Here is a 21,462-nt window from a genome sequence, read left to right as displayed (position 1 = left end):
CATTTCAAGCAGTCTAGCTTGAGAATCTCAGTTACCTGGGGTCATAATTTCAATTTCTGTATATTCTCTTCTTACAGTATGCTGTGCATATTTGACTTGTATGAAAATCTACAGATGAATGAGGCTGCTTTATCAGACCATGGAAGTACAAAGTTAGATCCTGAGCATCAGATATCATATAATTACCTAAATACCCATATAAACCACAAAACTGCACGAAGAGCTAAGAAACTGCTATGTATTATCTATAGCTGCTTTAGTAAAAATTACATTAAAGAAATATTCTCATGGAAAACAAAGTCATTCAGACTTTAAATACTAGACTTTATGGAAGCAAGAATGGAGATCCCTGGTTTTAATCCCTGGTTTTAGTCCAATTAAAGTCAGTAACAGACCATGATCAAATCAAAGATCAGGTGCAGCATATAGTGCATTCTCTGGAAATTATATCATACTTTATTCTTCTGACTCCATCATATGTTTATGGATAATATGTCAATTACTTGTTACAGTGGTTCCTTCTTTTCCTATCACCATTACATGTAATCATTTCAATATCACTGCTGCTTTAGGCAGAAATGATGGCACCAGGGAGTCCCATTTTATATGCCGTTTATCCAGTAAGGAGGTCCAGTACAGAAGTCCACTATATAATTTTGATTCCATCTGGATAAATACCTTGGCTAATCGGAGAGATTCAGTCAGCTAAAGGCATTGATTCACACATTAAGCTGTTATTGCCCAAAAAACCCCCCAGGCTCCACCACAGCTTTATGGCTGTGCGTCAATTATACAGGAATATCCAAAAGAAAACCTTCTTTTAAAGAAAACACCTATGCTCACAATCACTCAGCAACTGATGCAAGTCTTAAAGTGCTTTTGAATTTCTCTTGTATTTTTCAAGAATGGATTACTTTTTTCGCCACGTTATTCTGAATGACGCTACCATATCTTGATTCTGAAAATTGCCCATACGTACAAGTAGTTCTGTCCAGCTTCACTTTTCTGATTTGTGTCTAAGCAATATCTTTAACAACCACGTGGTGCACTTTACAAAGTTCTAGGTGAAAATAACTATTTAAAAATATATATCATTTGGGATAGAAAACAATTTTCACCAAGAACTTTGTAGTCAAAAATAAGGGACATCTTGATAGCCCCCACATACAATTTTGTTTTACTTTGAGTCAAGTTACTTGAACAGCAGTTTAGCCCCAGCAGTCATTAGCCTGTCGTGTCATGGTTTCGTTAGCATCAGAATTCATTCTGACTTTACAGTTCCATAAAGTTGAGTTCATAGAACTGTATGTGTATAAAAATAGTTGTACAGTAGAGTTTATGGTGACTGGCTAAATAACAGTCAGTATTTGATTTACTATGATAAACGATTACTTTCTTTCATATGAAAAACAACAGCCTAACTTCAGCAGCTGCTTAAAAAGGTGCATCTGAAATTTTTCTGTGTGATTAACGGAGACTCCCCACGCTACACTGGTGTTTTCACAGAGAAAGAAATCAAAAAAAAAAAAAAAAAGAAGGCAAAAAAGGACTAAATCAGAGAATTTTTAAGAGAACTCTTACGATCAGCTTGAACTTGAATAACGTAACCTAGTGTCAAAGCCATCCGCTGGGAGTCAACGGTACTCAAAATTTTGGCAGCTGCAGTGCCCAGCAAAGGTTTCCCGTTGTACAAAGTGTAGTATGTCAGTTCAGCTGGCTCCTTGGGTCCTGGAATACGTTGGATTTTTACCATCTTTCAGGAAAAAAAAAAAAAAAGAAAAAAAAAAAAAGAATATGAGAGAAAGAGAAATACACTGTGTTTGTATTACACCACTGCAAAATCTGCCAGAAGCTACCTGAAGGCTGTGAGCACAGGGAACTCCTTCAAGACCCCATATAAGCATAAGTTACATGCAAATATTCTCACAGGATCAGAGCTTCTCCCCTTCACAGCCTAGGCTATTAAGATTAGTGAGGACTGACTGCCTTAAAAATTTTTAAACATAATCCTAAGGTAAAACCCTATACTAAGAAAAGCATGCAGTAAAAAGGATGAAAGGATCAAATGTTTGGACATTACAGTCCTCTAATAATGAGAGATTTCTTAAAATCTGTCCTAATATTGAAAATTATACTTTACTGGCATATTGCAGTTGAAAAATTCCCTCACATTTTACTTCTACACTCATTATTTTTGATCCGAGGCTGATAATAAAGAACCATGCTTCCTCCATTTCATTCTGCAGAACACCAGCAGAATTTTTACATTGTACCTCTGTCTTTCCTGAGAGTAGAGGAAGTGTCAAACACCTCTAATGATGAGAGGAAACAGGAGTTTTGTGATTCTTCTCCATTATGTTATTGACTAAAATATGTTATGTTTTCATGGAAAATTTTACAAAGGTTCACACTTTTGGCAAGCAAAAACATGTTCCTTCTTTTAAATTCTTTCAGCGGGAAAACACACAGAATTGTGGGTAAATGAGCAAAGTAGTAATTTGGTTTCATCTCTCACAACAGGCAATTCTTTAAAAACATCACGTAAGAAAAAACAAGCAATAACTTGTCATGCAATTTTTGAAGACAGATCCTCTTTAATCCCCCACAACTAGCATCAGTTGGCTAAATCAGTGAGAAAACAAAACAAGATCATTTCAAAATACTGAATGAGAAATGTTGATAAATAAGAGAAAGATGATTAATAAATTACTCGGCACTGAAATCTCTTACTTTGCAATGTGACCTGTGGCCACATGGTTTGCTGACTAACCCTGTATAAAGACTGCTTCGTACTTTTTTTATTCTTCAACAAAAAGAAAAAAGATGTTCTAGCTTTATTGCGTTACCTAGGAAAGGAAGACCTAGGAAACTTTTTTTATGAACGAAACCCTGAAACTCTTCATTATGCTGAATACGAGACTTTACACTAAAATACATACTTTGTACCAATCCTCATAGCAACAAAGAGAAAATATTTATTAATACTGATTAACTAATACAATTTCTAGAAGATGAGAGTCTTGTAAACCTAGCTGACTGCAGAAGAAAAAAAGCCATTAGTAATGCCATGCATTTTGCACTCGCTGCTTTGATAACCATGGAATAAGACAGGAAATATCAACCCAGTTAAACTTTTTTTTTCCATACAAATTGAGGCAGGACACATGCAAATAAAGCCCTTTCTTCAACACGTATCTAGCTCATCCAATGTCTCATTGACCACCTGTACAGTGTAGCTGCCCACAGTAGTGGCACGTTTGAATCGTCTTCCTTGCTGATGGGACATCATAAACAGCGGGGCCAAACGCTGCTCCATTAATCTTGCAAAGCTCTGATTGTTCAGTCCCAGTAATGCAATATCAACCCCTTGAATAACTGTGGGAATGGAGAAAAATCACAAATCAGTACATCTTACATGGACAGATAAAGTAACATTTGGTCCCTGCAGGACAGGGATATACTAACTACCTTAGCAGAAAAATAGCTGGACACTGTTACACCCCCTCAGTAATTCCCCCTGGGGATATAAGGTCCTTCTTTTTCAGCCCCCGCACTGTTCTTCTTAGATAATGTCAATGATGTTTCAGAGAACAAAATCCTTCAAAAACTTCCTTTGGCCTTCAGTTTACCAAAATGGCTCCAGGAAGCACCTAATCTATGATCTTCAATGCAAAAAGTAAGTTAAAACCTATTTGAGATCTGCCTGGTTTGATGCTTATGGCCAGATGCTCCTGTTAACTAAACCACAGTTTTTCATCCAGTAGTTTTGAAATCTTAAGTTAGGATTTTTTACAACTCAGTTTGAAACAAAATATCGTATGTTTGAGAGCACTGAAAACTGAATAAACGTTTCTAAATATAAATGAATGTAAAATTAAAAAGACACTGAATTTACAAAAAGTTCAAAGAAGAGATATGGCATGCTAATTTAATTCATACATATGTATGATTTTGCAATATTACTTCAAAAATCTTTTGGGACCACCATCATTTTTTTGAAAACAGTGTTTCCACTGTAGTATCAATAGTGCAGTAAGTGCACAAAGGCAAGAAATGGAGTAACAGGTTCACGGGGTCCAAATGAGGAGGAGCTGTACTATTGCCTTCAGAGGATCATAATCTCTGCATAAACTTATTTTTTAAAATCAAAATTATGAATAGATATAACAGGTACCAAATCACACCGGCTTTGGAAGCAGAGTGTAGAATTTAATCGGTTTCATGTCAGGCTCCTTTTTTCTTCCTCTCCTGAGCACTAGGCAATTCCAGGTACAGACACAGCAATTAGAAAGGCTTTGGTATCTACTCATTCAAAGATGTCTGGGGGAAAGGGTGTCTTTCTTGCCCAGTTATCACTTCTAAAGTCAAAGCAATTGTGAATGAGAATGTGAAGCCAGTGAAATAACTGTGATAAAACAAGTATTTTGAAGCTTAATAGCATTCTCTGCACCTTCTTTTCCACCAACAGAAAGTTATGCGCTTAATGCTTCAGGTGAAAAATGCAGAAATTCCTGGACCCAGGCAGCCAGCAAATCATTACAAACTTGCTTGGTTTAACAGATCACCTTTCTTCCTGGGTTATGTCTACAAGCCTCTCTTGATTTCAGATTTAAATCCAAGTCCCAGGGGGGTCAGGGGGGAAGCCTATTTGTGTTTCAAAACTCTGAGAAGATAATGCTGTTCTCAGAAGTGCTTAAACCAAAGTGGCATAAATTCCGAGGCAGGTGTTGGACACAGGAGACGTCTCTGTTCAAGATGACGAATCACAGTTATGCCCCAGAGTAACTTTCAATACATTTTCCCAATTGAAAGCAACAGGAAGATTCAGTGGGCAGACACTTATTTTTGTGTAAAATTACTGCACCAATGTATTTATATCACCAGGCACTAAAAATTATTGTCTGAAGTGCATGGAGGACAGGAGGAGATTAAAAAGTACCTGTTATCACCCAGTAGTCTCTAGTTGACTCTGAGACATCAAGGTTTGGATACTCCAAAGCTTTAAAATAAAAGTTGAAATCATGTCATAATATTCCAACATGCTACACATCATATGTCCCAAAACTGTTTGGTTAACCAGACAGTGATAAATAAAATTGAACTATGGCCCAGGAGGAGATCTAGAGGCATAATTTCCAGGGTTACAATTTCTCTTCTGTCTGGAAAATGACATCAAGTGCAAGCAGTACAAGCGCTGCCGTACAAAGTAGAGCATACATCTCCTGTTCCCGAAATACTGGCTGGCACACTGTCTGGGGCAAAGCCCAGCACTGCCCACTACTAAAAATGGTAGGTAATATGCACGTGTCTGTTACGTGCATTTCCGCTGCTTTCTCTCTGTGAGTAATCCCCTGAGGAAAACAAACTGAGATTCTCTGGTGATTCTGTGATTTAATCCCGACATAACCCAGACCACAATTTTAACATAATGTAATATTAACACGGATCAGATTGCACAGAGTGCAGTTCCACGTGAATTACAAATGGGATTAACGAAACTGTGAACACACCTTAGAGTGCCATATTCTCACTCTCTCACTCTGCTCCATTTAAGGTATTACTCCCATATGTGTTTACACCTGTGAGAATTTGATGTCTGCTGTTTTGATGCATTTTTCTAGCTTTTCAATCTCCTGTAAAGTTCAATATGCTGCTAATTCATTATACAGCTCAGCATTTTTTCAATAGATTTATGCAGCGTGGAAAGCATTAATACTTGGAACTTAATTGAGAAAATATCCATGCTTCGCATGTTGATACACTGCTATTAAGTTACCTTGATTTTTAAACTCCAAATTGATTTGAAATAGTAAACATTGTAAAGGATGTGGCTACGCACAGTAACCGCTTTTGAGGAGGGATTTCATGGCGTGTCCTGGGCTGTGCATTTCCAAGACAGACTGCAAAGGCTCTGGAGGAGCTGCTGGACTCTACTGGGAAATACCACGCTCTGACAACAGCCGCAATATTTGTTTGACAAACTGAAACAACTACACTGCCACATGAATAAGCATCAAACACTTTTCAAAGTAAACATTTTCACAAGACCTTCTATCAGTCTGAAGCCATAAACACTACATGCACATTAAGTTCATGAGTTTGCAATATACCTGCTGCACTGGGAATAAAACCAAGAACTCCAAAATGAAATATAAGGCATTAGTTGTTAAAGGAGCACTAGCTAAAGACTTTATCGGGTCAGTTGCTCATGTACAGGGATCAGCAGTGAACTGCAGTACCACACGAGACTCTTACTGTGTAACAAATGGCTTTGACAGCTCCTGACTATGAAGCACACACCTGTACTGCCCTTGTGAGAAGTACCGCAATGCTTTTCCTATGCAACAGGACTATTCTGGAGGCCAAACACTTTAACTGAGAGCAGCCATCATCAGAACTCCCTCGAGCTTTCTCCTTGTGCTCCTGGATGTCCCATGAAGACAAGTCCTGCACACAGGGCACTCCTCGGACAAGCTCACCCACCAGCCACGTAAAGGAAGAGGCCTGTCTCCTCATGAATGGTCAACACCCCTTTCGAGGTCCCCAGACACACCCTTTGTTAACAGCCTCTCTCCACCTCCTCTTGCCTGTGGAAAGGCTTGATGAAAACGCAAGCCTGCCCTGAGATGTGTCTCTTACCCTGGGTTGGGAAGTCTGATTTAAGAGTGCACCAATGCAGTGCAAGGACTCATCATTCACCTATATGTCTGGAAGTATCTGATTCAGACAGGTAATGCCTCAAGAATAATATACACTCCTCCTTTTTCAAGGATTTGCAGAATCACCAGTGTTAGCTGTGATTCTTAACTGCCTCATACCAGAGAGCAACCGCTTGCCCCACAGACAGCTCATTGTGCAAGTAACTGATAAAGAATTGTACATGATAGTTACTCTGCTGTTGGGCTGTTTGCAAATAAAACAGGCTGACAAAAAAGTTAGCTTGTGTTTTCCCCAGTGGTCACTTTCCAGCAGCCTGGATCTGCTTTTTCTTAGGTCAGAAAATGAACAAGCACCTTAAGAATTTTACCTAAAACCACAAATCCACTCAGTTCAGTGTTCTGATCATAAAGACATATTTGGCTCTACCCTTATGTGCCCGATTATTTCACTACTTAAAGAATTACAAACTACTCCATCACTGGTTGAGCCTTATCAGTCAGTTTGATAGTCACCAGAAGCTTAACCAGATCTTTACTTGCATTTGAACATGATATTTCAAATTTAACAAGCACCTCATGAAGATTTACACACAGTGAGAACAGCTGACACCTGCCCTGCCTTAACCAGAGCCCATTACCACGCACTGATGTACTCAGCGTGTCCCTGTCTCCCCTCACTTCCAGTGAACGGATAACCTGGCTCTACAGTGAGCTTAATTTCACACACCAAGTTTAACAAGCAGATTAAACAGAAATCTCCATAATCAAATGTCTTGTCCCTTTATTCACTAGAGAAATCAGCATGCAGAGTCAGAGAGCATATATGACTCACAGGCTGCCCAGACACACCACTTTCTCTTCCTCTCTGTACCTCTGACTCTTCCTAACAACTGAAATGCAAGCAAGTTATTGACACTATAAAGTGCTTAGACCCCATTTTAAACTGAGGATGAAGTTCAGCAAATACACAGAGCATAGACAGAGCTTGCCCACTCTCCAAATACACACTCCAAGTGTGCTACCCAGCCCTGCCACTGGAGCAAGCACTGGGGGCTTAGTCTTCCACTGAAGTAAAGGGCTATGCTGAAGATGAACTTCAAGTGCTCTACAAAGTTTTCCTGAAATGGAGAACTGGGGACACTGTATTTGCTTTATATAAAATTACAATTTTATCAATTTTGTTTGGTACCTGGCACAATCATTTTTTTTATTAATGACAGCATATATGTGTTTTTCTTAATTATCTACCAGTGTTTCTAGCAGCCACAGTAAACACTGAACCCAGAACACCCCCTCACGTAACCCCCCTCCTTTAAAAAAAAAAAAAATTTAAAAAGTCATCAGTAAGAACACCTACAATCTGTGAGCTTGACGATAAAGCTTATGGTGCTTGCAAAGCAAAAGCCCAACGCTGGCTAATCTTAAGGAGCTGTGTGCTGGGAAGCGCATAACTTACATTCTGCAATGGTGAGAGGCGGGTAGGTTAGATAGAAGCCCACCAGCTCAGCTGACAGCTGATTAAGAAGGTTGCTGGAAATAGTGCCATTTAGAGTTGTGCTTTGATTGTTCACTACATAAAACAGAGTGACAGCTTGGGAGACGTTGGAGGTGTTCAAAATCTGAAACAGAGGTAAAGAAATAATGTGTAGCTGTGTTTCAGCTCAGCTGGAAAAAAAGAAGAAAAAAGTACACAACCAAAAAAACCCAAAACCAGTGCAAACAAACTGGGAAGAAGTTAACTTGAACAATGGATTAGACACAGCTCACTCAGCATGATTGTGTAAAACAGTTTGTGATACTTTAATTCCTACTTTAGCACATGCAGGGTTACTGGAGGACAGCGGCAGGCAGGAAAGGTGCAGTCAGGACCAAAAACATTTTTCCCTGTTTTTTACCAAGAAATGTAAGATGAGGGATAGAATGCATATGAGAAAAAAATGTTCAGTATTTGATGAGAGGGATGTGGCCTGCATGTCTTCCTCTCTTTGCTGCCTTCCGAGTGCAGTTATCAACACCAACCCCTTTTCCACAGGAACTAAAGGGATGTCATGTCTCTCTTGTTCCTAGCATCATACGATTGCTGGCTCTCCTCCCCTCTTTAGCTCCATGCCAGTCTCTTCCTGAGCCCAAATCTGATGACTGCATTTAAAGACCAAATCTATTTAGCGAGTACTGGATCAGATCCTCAAACACCAGTTTTATGCAGGAAGCAGAGAGGCGAAGGTGAGGCAGGAATGGGAGAAAACGTTTTCTCAGAAAACTCATGCCATAGGACTAGAGGGATGTTTTTTTGGCAACTGATACTGTAGGTAGGGCCGACAGCATTCATCATTCATGAATGTTATTTAAATACCCCATTTTTATGATTTGGACCACTACGTAAAAACATAAAACATGGTATAATAAAAGCAGCAGAGAAGAGTTTAAGGTCAGACCAAAAGTCTGCCTAGCCAGCGTCCACTTACAAATGGCTGAGAGCAGATGTTTGGAGAATGAGCACGGAGAGGAGAGGAGAGGAGAGGAGAGGAGAGGAGAGGAGAGGAGAGGAGGGGAGGGGAGGGGAGGGGAGGGGAGGGGAGGGGAGGGGAGGGGAGGGGAGGGGAGGGGAGGGGAGGGGAGGGGAGGGGAGGGGAGGGGAGAGGAGAGGAGAGGAGAGGAGAGGAGAGGAGAGGAGAGGAGAGGAGAGGAGAGGAGAGGAGAGGAGAGGAGAGGAGAGGAGAGGAGAGGAGAGGAGAGGAGAGGAGAGGAGAGGAGAGGAGAGGAGAGGAGAGGAGAGGAGAGGAGAGGAGAGGAGAGGAGAGGAGAGGAGAGGAGAGGAGAGGAGAGAGGAGACTCTTCTGCAGCGTAAGGTTAGCCCACAGCTATGGTCTTAGCCGTAAATTATATGCCTGGGTTTAAAAAGTGTTGATGACTTTTTATTCTATGTCTGGCCAGTTGCTTTTTGTAACTTCCATACTTTTTCTGCAGTTACATCCAGACATCTTCAAGATCTTATTACCCACTGTGTGAAAGAATTTTGTTTTTTATTTAAACCTGAGTAGTTCTGTTATGGGAAACTCTAAATGATCAGTCCTGATTCACTACACCACTCATGGTGAGAGAACCATGACGGATCTAATTGCTCCTTGCGCAGAAATTGTTTCATGCCTTTTACACATGTTGCTGCCATTCTCTCTGCTCTTGTACTGCAGCAACGCCTTTGCTGAATCCGCTCCATCTGCTCCAGAACTGCTCGTCAGTTTGTAATTCATCTAAAACCCTCATACTGTTTTCTGTTGCACTGGCTTCATTCTTTGCATGATACTGGAATAATTTCAGAAAAACTTATCATGAAGATCACACTCCTGAGCATCTTACTACCCAGTTTATATCTTGCCTCCAAGACTTCCATCCTATCACTTTCCAAGTCGTCAATATCCACAAAAACCACAACTACCACCTTCTTCTAGGGATCTTTACAAAATTTCCTCGGTGCTTTGTAAGATCTACAACTTCTTCTGTGAGCAAATAAGCCACCTTGAAGGTCCCCTCAGCACCACAGGTCCAGCTGTTGAAACCCTTGATAATCACTTTACCTACTGCAGCAGATCATCTCTCGCCACGCAGTTTTCTTCCTCTCTGAGCTCTCAAGAGACAGTATGAAAGTAACTGAGCAGAGCAGTGATGACCAGTTTTCTCCTTCTTGTAAGCTACATGCAAACTATTCTGACAAGTGCAAGTCCATACACAGAGTTTTATAACACGTCAAATACATCTCATAATGTCACCCAGAGGGTAATTTATTTATTCCTGAAATATGGCACAGAGCATAAGGGTGTTGGCCCACTACACATATAAAGTTCTGCAAAAAATCAGGCCCTTAACAGTGAATTTGGGTCTGCGAGTGTAGAACTCAAATGCACACAAACAAAAGAAAGAAATATATTCCATTACATTACAAACAGCTACTCATGACACTACCTTTATACCTGAACAGCCTCACTAAGAGCAACTAATGTGTCAGAATAACTTTGTAAAAATATACATTTGGAACAATATTTTTGTATATTTATCTTTATTTGAATTTCACTTTAATGATCTAAATACAAACAGTAAAATTCAAATTAATGAAAATAACAGGAACAGTCTTCTATAAATCATGCATTTATAAGTCCTCTTGCAATAAATAAAACAATCTTATTTCAGATGAAACCATAAACTTACTTCCATAGTGGCTATCAAAGGCATTATGTTGAAATACAAGCATACACATAGGAAAAAATAACCCAGAGAGCTTGGCAACAGGCACTGGCAAAGCACACAACATTGTACCTGAACTGTTAAGTTGTTGCTGGTGTTTAAGACCTTTCTTTCAGCATCCTGAAACGCTCTCTGTAACCGTTGCTCCATAGTCTGAACAAATTTGCATGACTGGATATTGTCTGTTTGACCCACAAACTGCAGCTCTGGAAAAGGAACAACGTATTTGTATGTGGACAAAACATTCCTGCTTGCGTAATTCCTGTAAAGTCTGAGAGCAAGACGACCAATTTACAAATTAAGCACGTGAAAACAATGCCACATAAGATCAGATCATATATCAGATCACACATGTCATTCAAGCACTGCACTAAACTAGCCTTAATTTAGACAAAATGTAAGAATTAAATTGCATTGCTAGAGCTGATACTCTCCACAAACAAATGGAGATTGTTTCTGCATTGATATAAAAGGTGGTAAGACCAGTTCACTGCACAAACACTTACCCAGAACCAGGCAGTAAGTGAAATCATTCTAAAACACAAATTATACTGTTAATTCTTCGAAGTCATTTGCTTTTGAAAGACATAATCAATCATAATATTAATTCTCATTCTGTTCGTACTGGGAAAAATATACTTGACTGGGTAATTGCAGTAAGTGTGTGTATATAAACATGTAAGGACACACATAAGAAATCTTTTTACAAATGAATATGTTGTTTTACAGTACACTCTGCCCGCTCATAGATTATACTGTTCTGCTGCATTACAACTGCTCTGCACTGATGCTTGCTACTGTACAGAGGGGTTACACAGCGACCCTGGGTCAGTCAGCTGGGACCTAGCTCAAATCCCATGGGTCCAGCCAGAACCATATGTATACACACCATACAGTCATGTTTCTCATCTGATTGACCTCAAAAGAAACACACAGGTTATATCACAACCCGTCAACTAAAGTCCATTTAATCAAACGCCTAGTCTTGGTCAAACACATTGGCGTGACTCCTCCCTAACGCAAGGCCACTTCACTCCCCAGCAGTGACAACAGAGGTGACAGCAGAGTACCGTGCAGGACAGAGATGCACGTGCCGGCTGCCCTGCTTGTGCCAGGAACATCAACATGTGAAACCAAGGCAGAGCTTGTCCTGCTGCTGCACCCAAGAGCAGGGGCTGAGGCAGGACAGCAAAGAGGAGGAGGAGCAGCATCGTCCCCGTACACAGACCGTTAACACATGCACAATCCCGGTTGCGGGCGGGCAGGACCTCGCTCACCTGTTTTCAGCTGGAAGTGGTACGCAGGAAGAGGCGTCCACGGCAAGGCCAGGGCTGCCACGGACTGCAGATGTGGTACGTGCTGCTTTATGTCTGCTGTGGCATTGCTAACGCCGTACGCAAGAAGCCTTTCAATTACAGCAGCTGGCATAAAAACCAGTCTGCCCCGTGTAACGTAGTAACCAACTGTTACATTATTTGATTGCTCCAGGATTTCAACCTAAAACACACAGGGAAATATTTTTTTATTATTTTGCTTGCAGTTTAGCCACTATTTGATGGGACTTCTTGTCCTGAATATAGCTCCCTTGCAGGGTTTTTATCCTGTAATGCCCTATAAACCCTACAGGATCAGTTAGCGTCAGATCAGACACGGTATTAGCAAAAGCACTCAGGGAGTTTTAGACCCAGTCCATGCAAAACGTGCTCTGAAGCAGTGGAGCATTGCTACCACAGCTCATGTTCCTCGAATTTAGACTGGGGCTTCATTCATGTAGATATGCTGGGACATTTTACTTATGAATGTAAAACTACAGAGAATCCAGAGAACATCCAGCTTCTACTTCACACCTGAAGTACACTGACTTTGTGCATGTGTCTGTCACTGCAGGTTTGGAGACAGGTTTCTGAAAGAAAAAAGTTTCCAATATTTGATTCTTCAACCTCAGCTGTCTTTTCTATACTATTTTTCCTATACTGTCCCAGATGATTAAGGTATCACCTATATGAGTAGAAATGACAAACCACAAGAATGAACACACTGTGAGCCAAAGCATGAGCTGAGTTTTACCTCAATGTTCTGTATTTTCCAAAAAGTTTAAGCCCTGGAACTGGTCCTCCACACTAAGTTTTAGCTCGTTTCCTCCGTTAGAAAAAGACAACTACTGTCGGGTTTACAAGAAGGTGGGAGAATAAGTCTGACAGTTTTCATTGCTGCTACTGAGCCTCAGGAATATACAACTCCCAAACAGACTAACATCACCTAAACTTGCAGCAATAAAGCATGGGGACTTGATGCCCTCTATTTTGAGTAAAATTACTTTTTTCCATCCCAGTGGCTTGGTGAGAATAACTCATAACAGCCTTGGACTCAGCACAAACCCCTGCCTAAGTGCGCAGGAACTTGTGTTGCAGAGAAGAGTGCCCAGCAATCCACCTAAGCCAGCTCTTACACGCAGCAGCGCAGCAGATTTGCAGTTTACCTGCAAAGTGATGAACACGTCTCCCTCATTTATTTTCAATAAACGTGCTTTCTCCCTGCTCAAGATTTTCATCCCTGTGGAATTGCACTTGTCAGGCACTGAGTTTTCAAACCAGGGAGCGGGCTGACAGCAGTGACACCCCATTTACCAGCCCTCCTCCTGCAATTGATCCAGGCTGACCACAGCAGCCCTTGTCTGACCGTGAACCAAAGTCATCTCTGAGTTCAGGGGGAGGAGCAAACTGCTGTCAGTTGTCATTTCCCAAAACATACCAAGAATAAAGTTGCATTTCCCCCTTCAACTTCATCAAATAAAATGGCAAAAGCTTTGGAGTGGTCCTTGTATTTTTAGAGACCAGAGTGGGTGCCACCTGTGCCTGCTTTCCATAGAAAAATCTTGGTGCTCCGCTCCCAGAGACACCACTGGAGCTACAGCCAGCTGGGATTCTCTTGGTGAGATCATGCAGGCAAGCCAAGCATGCTTACCTGAGCACTGACATTTTGGTTGAAAGCTTGTCTCAGCACTTGGTTGAGTCCTTTTCTCACACTCTCCTTGAAGAGATTGCTGATCAGCATCCTCCTCGTGTTCAGAAAAAGGACTGTGGAACAACAAAAGCCACATGCTGGTTTGATATTTCACCATACTACTGTTTACTTATTTTAATTGTATCATGTTGTGCAAGCTGGGTGGAGATCATCAAAGCAGCTAGGATTTGCAGCAGCTCCAACAGGAGCAAGAAATGCAGGGATTCAGCAGCATTCCCGGTTCCCTATTCATCCCATGGCAATAGCCCCTTGTTTCCAGATTGAGGTCTAACAACTGCAATTTCTTTAGCAACAGCAAGTCTTTGCCATGCTGCCCTTCCGAGTGAGGTAGGAATCCACTCAATTGCCTGCAGACAGACTGGTGCAGCACTCCCAGGGGACTGAGCTGGTGCCGCACAGGCAGGCCCACATAAAGGACGTGTGCTTCATACCTTCACAGCCAGAGTTAAATAAACAGAGAAACGTGTTACTCCACTGCTACATTTATATTCCATCTAGGAAGTATCTGTACACCTTCTTTATTAACGTTATCACTAGCTTTTCATTTTTCTCTTATAATTTGCAGACAGATTTTTATAGCTGCACTTAAGTACTTTCAATCATATACTGTATAGAAGCTACTTCTATCTTTAGAAAAAGTTGTTGTACTCATCATACTACTGGTATAGATATTTACCAGCTACTAAACACACATTAGGTCCAAAAGCTGCTTATTTCATTGTCCCCAGCATCATTCAGTTCTATACAAGGTCATAAACCCTTTTATGTAGCTATTCTTCTTTGCTGAGATCTCCAAGATCCACACAGCTTCTGGTGCTGCGCTGTGCTACCATACAAAGTTTCTGTGAAGCCTGGGCAAGGGACCTCTCCAGACCCCTTTAGTTCAGAGTTCTTACAGCTGAGGAAAAGCTGGCTAAAAAAACAGCTAGTGCCAAAAGTGGTACTGTTCACGTAGAAAGTTCAAAAACCCCCCATTTTGAGGTGTACAATTCTAAATACTAAACGTTATTTTATAATAAGTCTGTAATGATAGAATTAGGTACTCATATGCAAACGGGGCCAAAGACTGATCCAGGTTACTGCACGGTCTTCTTCAGTGACACAGACTCCTTACTGCAAAGCAGAGACCAAAACAGCATGTCATACTGGGTGGTCCCTTCACAGAGGTGGGTCTGCTAGATCCCTGCAGTGACCTGCTGATCTTCAGAGCACCTGATCTCACTACTTCATTTGACACACTCATTGTAAAATCCAAGCTACAAATAAAGCCAATGTCCTCCCTATACTAGCAACCCTGCTTTTATCTGTCCCGTTTGTCAGTGCAGCAGCCTTGTTCCCAGATTAATCACTAATGCCCTCACACTCTTTGACACTTTAGTGTCTTTCCCGCTCAGGTCCTTTCAGTAAATTCAGTGGCCCCACGTACCTGTTTTAACCATAAGGTTCCTGGAGAGCCGGCAATCCAGGGGAGGAACTGCTGTCATGTTAGCGAAAGCGGCTGCTGCCGTGGTTTCGGGAGGAGCAGAGGTGTTTTCCACTGGAGTAGGGGGAAGCCTAGTTGTTTTCGCTGATGCTGTAATAGATGTCAAAGCTGCTGTCATTGTCAGTGGATACGGGGTTGATGTTTTGGTGATTTCTGAGCTTGGGAACTTCTGGCTGTCAGTTACTGTTGTTTCTGTCTGCCTTGGTACATGTGCTGTGGGTGCAAGTGTGGAAGATGTGACCGTGCTGCTTTTAGGGGTTCTAAGCATAGCTGTCATGTCCACGGGTAATGCAGCTGCGTTTCTTGTTGCAAAAGGAAAATCTGTATGTGTTCCTACTGAGCTTAGATCCAATGCCAATTTTGTGGCAGTGTTATTTTTTGTTAGTGTTAGTACTGGTGGGCTTAAAGCCATCACAGATGGCAAAGGTGTGTTTTCAGTGCCTAGAGAAAAGAGGGAAGAAGGTGGCACTGGTGAAGCTGGAGATGCCTTTCTTGTTAGTGGTTTTGCTTCTGAAGTTCCTACTGTAGGTATTGCACCAGAAGATACTCCAGATAACACTGTAATGACAGAATGGGTAAAGTTGGTTGTTGACAAAAAAGGAGAAGTTAGTGGTGTTGGTGATGCATGGACAGAAGTTATGATGACTGACTGCAGAGCGCTGGCGGTAGGAGTTTGCAATGGAATGCCCTTGGTAGCTTTATGAGATATATTACCGGAAATTAGATTATGTCTTGTAGCACTTGTGTCCCACTCCTCCACAATAAATGTAGCTGGATTTTTATCATCTGTAACCAAATAACCAGAGGACTCTAACTGGTCATTTGCAAATTCTGGTAAATTTCCAGAACCAATGTCATCTTCTGTAATAAAACTATGCAAGAGGGTTGATCTAGAAGGCTTGGTTATGGGAAAGGGGGACTCAGCTGGCAGTGTGCTGTGGGTGACACTGTTGTCATAGCTGGCAGAAAAAGTCAAGTTGTCAGTGAGCTGAAAAGCCAATGCTGGTGTTGTGCCTAAGGTTTTTGTCAGTAAAGTAATCTTTCCAGCATCAGTTGTTTGTGATTCTAGAGTGCTAGGGGAAGCACCTGCATCATTAGCAGGAGGTACATGTAAATGGAGAGGTGTTTCGTAGCGTATACTGATATTAACGTCTCCAACAGTGAAGAAATTAGCAACGTTTTCAGCTGTGCTTCCATGCTTTTTTTGCAGGGGGTCAGGCACTGTCAAAGTGGTAGCAAGGGACGAATACTGAGCAGGAGATGTTTTCAGTGCAAATGAATCTACATCAAATTCTGGAAAACTATTCGACTTGGTTCCAGCAAAGGGTAAATTTGAAACATTTTGAATAGAGTTTGCATATGTATAGTTTGCTGAAGGAGTGGAGAAGAGAGACTGCTTATTTGTATTCATTTTCTCTTGCAGACTTGAAACTACTGAGTATGGTACATGGTACTTGGTTTCCAACAGAGAATTACTTGGAAGAACTTCTCTTACTGCCATTTGAATGGAAGTTTTTACCGAAGGAATACTAATGCCAGCTGGAGACAGCAATGCTGTATTCGTCCACGTAGAAGCTGAAGTTGCGACTTCAGGAGAGCTGACAGGATCTAAATTGCTTTCAGAGTCCACACTCGAAAACCCAGAAAAGCTGGAGCCATGGCTGTCCATCACATTAGAAATCAGTGATGGCCACGTAACCCATGCTGGAGGCATGACAGAGGCAAGATGCTTTCCATCAACTGAACGTGAAGTCTGACCAAAGGCAAAATGATGTAAAGCTCTTGGAGGTGAATATTCGGTATGTGGTGTCACAACAGTGGGTACTCTCATATTTCTGTCTTTATTTGCAGTTATATCTGGACTTTCTGCATCTCCAAGTGGAAGAAGTGCAGTTACAAAGATACTAGTAGCAGATGTATTTGTGATAGCAGGTTCAGGTTTTGAAAGGCCTGTAGTGGAAGTAATTAACAGCACTGCAGCTAGATCAGGACTCATCATGCCTGTTTCCAAAACAGTGCCCGCTATCTTTGATTCTTTGGGGAGTTTACTGGCTTGGGTATTTGGAGAGACTTTGGAAAGCTGAGATCTATAAGGCAGAACGCTATTAGCGTTAATGTTTGTGGACATCTTTGCTGTCATCCCTCTTGTGAAAGGCTGTTGAGCTGTTCTTGCCACAGAAAAGCCACCAGAATTTGGGAAAGCACGCGCAGAAGCAGCTGGCAGCCGCTTGCCATTTGCCTGATAAGCTCGATCACTCAGGTCTTCTGCAAAAGTCTGATTCAGAGCCACCATTGAGTGATGCGAGGAAAGAGTCAAAGGGATTTGCAAAGTATTCTCATCGGCTGCTGCTGCACTTGCACGGTTTGCGCGTGCTACCCTAGTAAAGGTGTCGTTTGTCTCAGTTAGCAAGGGGGACCTTGTACTTGTTGAAGAGGAGTGTGCTGCATTTCTAAAGAGAAAATCTGTTTCAATTCTAAATGCTCGTACTGGCAGCACTGCATTGCGAGCATGCTTTGCATCTGGAATAAGTGATTTTGGCAATGAAAGGGAAGACATGTTCTCTGTTGAGCTGGAGACCTCAGCCAGGCTCTTGGAAGCTGATAACATGAACGCCGCACTGGTAGAGCCTGTAGTGCAATTAGTCAGTGCTGTGGAAGACTGAGGATGACTCATTTGGGGTATTAGATGTGGAGTACCCACAGGATGGAAGACTGATGTAGGAATCTCTGCTTTATCCTGAAAAACTGGTGATGACAGAGGAGTGATATCACTGTTTCTGTCAGTCAATGCTGCTTTAAAACGCTGACTATTTGGTTTTACTCCAGTAGAAGATACTTTGTACATACTCTTATTAGGAAACTGTGACAGGCTTCTGGAAGTTACTGGCAGGGAAGACTGATATGTTTTTGACACAGGAATATCAGAGTATACAGACAAAAAAGAGGTTCTTTCTGAAAGAGACCCTTTTCCCACTATTTCTGTGAAATGCACTGTTGTCGATCCAAAGAGATTGAAAGGCATGGAACCTATTAACAATTCGTGACCCTTTCTGTGATTCACCATACTGGAATGTACTACAGTGACCGTGTTTAGAGGACTATTTCTGCTTTCACTAACCTGCGAGCTGGCTGAATCTGTGTTGAAGAAACCTTCAGGATCTGCATCAGACAGAGGCACTTTGGTGGGCAGTACAGCTGGTTTAGAAAAGTTAATGGTATGAGGTGACTGAATTACCAATGAAGACAATGATGGTGATGGAACAGCAGAAAGCATGTCTGATCCTGATGTGCTTCCTTTTGAAATGGAGGGTGTTTCTAATGGTAGTAGCTGAAATGGGACAGCTGTACTCGAATGTGTCACTGATGGTGTAGTGGACAATGTGGCAAACATACCAAGTTGAGGCAAACCTGATACAGCAGCTGTTTCATCTGCATCTTGAGATGATGACCTCAGAGGTGACTCAGCTGAAACTTCAGCGGGTTCCTGGGATGCACTGTTTCCACTGCCTTGATAAATGGTGGGCGACAAATGAGTTTGATCTGAAGTCCTGATACGTGTGCCAGTCAGTGTTGTTTTTATCATCTGAAGCAAATTTGCATTCTCTAAAGTCTGTCCCATAGAAATATCAGCTACTGAGGAAGTCTTAGCTTCTGTGGAAGGCCATGTTGGTGATAGCAGAGATCTCCAATTAGGAAAAGATCCTGTAGAAGGAGCAACGTTGATATGCTGTTGCCTGATACCTGTAAAATAGTAAGTAAAATTAGTATATTCTTCCCCAAAAGGAAGAGGAGGTGCTGTCTTGTTGCAACAAATCATAACACAGAATGGTTTGGGTTGGAGGGGGCCTCAAACATCATCTAGTTCCGATGCATTACATTTGGTAAAAATAGTGAATGGGTTTTTTTTTTAATTCAAAGAGCATAAAAATTCAGAGAAAGTTAAAAACAAAAACAAAATCACCACAAAAAGAGTGAAAGGTACAATGTGACAGATTTCAAACCCCTCGTTTCATCTGATAGAAGAATAAGGAAAGCTTCCTAGATCATACTATTTCAAAATACTACTTTTAAGAAGGATGGTTCAATATACTAAAAGACACCTTCTTAAGCTTGGGACAATTCTTGAGGTTATCATCAGTCACCCTGTATCAAAATATTCTATGAGAAGACAGGTTTAGAAGCAGTGTAGAAAGAGAATAGATTTTGACAACCAAGCTTCACTGACTTGGCATGCAGTCTGACATGGGAATAGAGTCAGAATTGGCTGGGTTCCTGTAGGATGCATCTGGAGGTGCTCATCTTGCCAGTTCTAATAATGCATGCAATTATAGACACAAAAGGAAGAAAATAAAACAGGGATGAACATGAGGAAAGGGGGGTAAGATCCAAAACAAATTAGGAAATTAAACTCCTTTTTCGGTATGTACAGATGTACAACACAGCATTTCAAACACCAGTTTACTCTACATTCAACATCATAATGTTCCTAGGCTTTATTTTCTTAAAATGATTACAGTTATTTTAAAATTGTAGCATGGGAAAACTCACATTCCTACTAATTTAAAGATTAAGATTCACCCAAGAGTAAAATTTAAGGGTTTTTTTTCCCCTCCCTCCCTGCCAAGATAATAGATCAAAACTCGGTACTGGCGCTTGCTACCATGCCAGGCTGTGCGCCTTGCATAGCTAAACAGAGGCACAATACAGAGCTAGTCCCTGCCCTCCGACTCCAGTGCGTCTGGATCAGACACAGAGGATGCCAACCTCCTCCACACCCATAATGGCATGGAAGAGTAAGGAAGGGCAGACCTTGGGATACATGGTTATAAAACAGGCTGGACATTAGCTCCAGCCACTGATGAACCCAAGGGTCAATAGAGCCAAAAGCACTGAAGGGGATCAGCTCACACAAACAGGAGCCAGCAGCAGAACATCATGCAGCACAAGACAGGAAAATGGGTCATGCTGCACCTATTTAAAGCTAAGTTTCTTTCTTGCAATGCCCTTGTGCTACACCGCCCATCATCCATATGCGCAGGCCAAAGTAGATGGTGAGACTAGCTCCTTCAGGCTCCTGTGTGCATTCAACAAGAACGTGCTGGAATTATGTTCAGTGTAGCATTTTCACTCTATAAACAAAAACAACCCACAAACAAACACCAAAACAAAGAAACCATAGATTTTCCCTTTTATCCCCGTATTTAAGAGCTTGATTAAACCCTAGTGAAGCATCTTTCCTCCACTGACATGGAAGAATGAATACAGACTCCAGAAACAAGTTGTTTTAAGGGAGCAGTTCCAGGATAGGTAACAGAACAGAGCTCTGCCCTTCTAGCAAATAAAGAAAGTCCCCGAAAAGGCCGACTTACACATTAGCATTTTGGAGAAAACCAAAGGTGGGCAGACATGGAGCTACCTACAGCAACAAGAGATAAGCAGGCTATGGGGAAACCCAGTCAGCCTTTCTGAAGCTGCTCCAGATGATCAGCAGGCTGGAGAGTCCACCAGGGAACCTGACCCACCAGGAGAGGTTTGCAGCACAGAAGTAACTCTTATGTATTTGTGCTGTAGTTGCTGATGTGTCATTGGGCAACCGGAGACCCAAATGACTGGTGTGGCCCAGTTTCTGATATTCTACATGTTCCAACACTTTTTGGGAGACACAATGTGATTTGTACTGTGTTTTGGTGGCTCTTCCTTCCCTGTTACAGTCAGGCAGCTATTTAACAGAAGGTAGGAAAGAAGACGACATGTATTTTGCTCAACTAGAATGGATTCAAATATGCCTGAAATGAAGAACTAGATGATGTTCTTTGCAAAAATCAGGCCTTAGGCAAGGTGCAGTTTAAATTTCTGTGAGGTCATATCAGCTGATGAAGTAATCATTACCTGATCTGTTATGCCTCAAACTGTCTTGTTTCACCTCACTGAAAGGCTGTACCGAAGTGAATGCAAAACCTTCACGTGGGATTTCATCTAGCACTTAGCAAATGCTAGTCCTAAAGGGGATTTAGACAAGTCTATGTTTTCTCGCTTTCTAACATAGCAAAATCTGTC

General features: G+C 41.6%; 1 protein-coding gene across 5 annotated transcripts in view; it reads right to left on the bottom strand.

Annotated features, from left to right (window-relative positions):
• KIAA1549L (KIAA1549 like) overlaps positions 1-21,462 on the bottom strand; it is a 145,287-nt gene that overhangs the window by 63,845 nt on the left and 59,980 nt on the right. For 2 of the 5 annotated variants that reach the window (XM_075426215.1, XM_075426217.1), the window contains exons 2-10: positions 18,814-19,146; positions 15,349-15,963; positions 13,863-13,975; positions 12,176-12,395; positions 10,971-11,104; positions 8,116-8,278; positions 4,940-4,999; positions 3,224-3,375; positions 1,582-1,753 (exon numbers count right to left, since the gene is read on the bottom strand). In XM_075426215.1, the coding sequence (XP_075282330.1) occupies positions 1,582-1,753; positions 3,224-3,375; positions 4,940-4,999; positions 8,116-8,278; positions 10,971-11,104; positions 12,176-12,395; positions 13,863-13,975; positions 15,349-15,963; positions 18,814-19,146 (1,962 nt within the window). Of the gene's footprint in view, positions 1-1,581; positions 1,754-3,223; positions 3,376-4,939; positions 5,000-8,115; positions 8,279-10,970; positions 11,105-12,175; positions 12,396-13,862; positions 13,976-15,348; positions 15,964-18,798; positions 19,147-20,376; positions 20,477-21,462 lie in introns of those variants that run through there. The other 3 variants (XM_075426216.1, XM_075426218.1, XM_075426219.1) reach the window with 3 other exon arrangements.

This window comes from Opisthocomus hoazin, chromosome 7 (genome assembly GCF_030867145.1).
Source record: "Opisthocomus hoazin isolate bOpiHoa1 chromosome 7, bOpiHoa1.hap1, whole genome shotgun sequence".
NCBI classification, from domain to species: Eukaryota; Metazoa; Chordata; class Aves; order Opisthocomiformes; family Opisthocomidae; genus Opisthocomus; species Opisthocomus hoazin.
The sequence above is the reverse complement of the archived record's forward strand: the minus strand, read 5'-3'. Positions and strand labels throughout refer to the sequence as shown.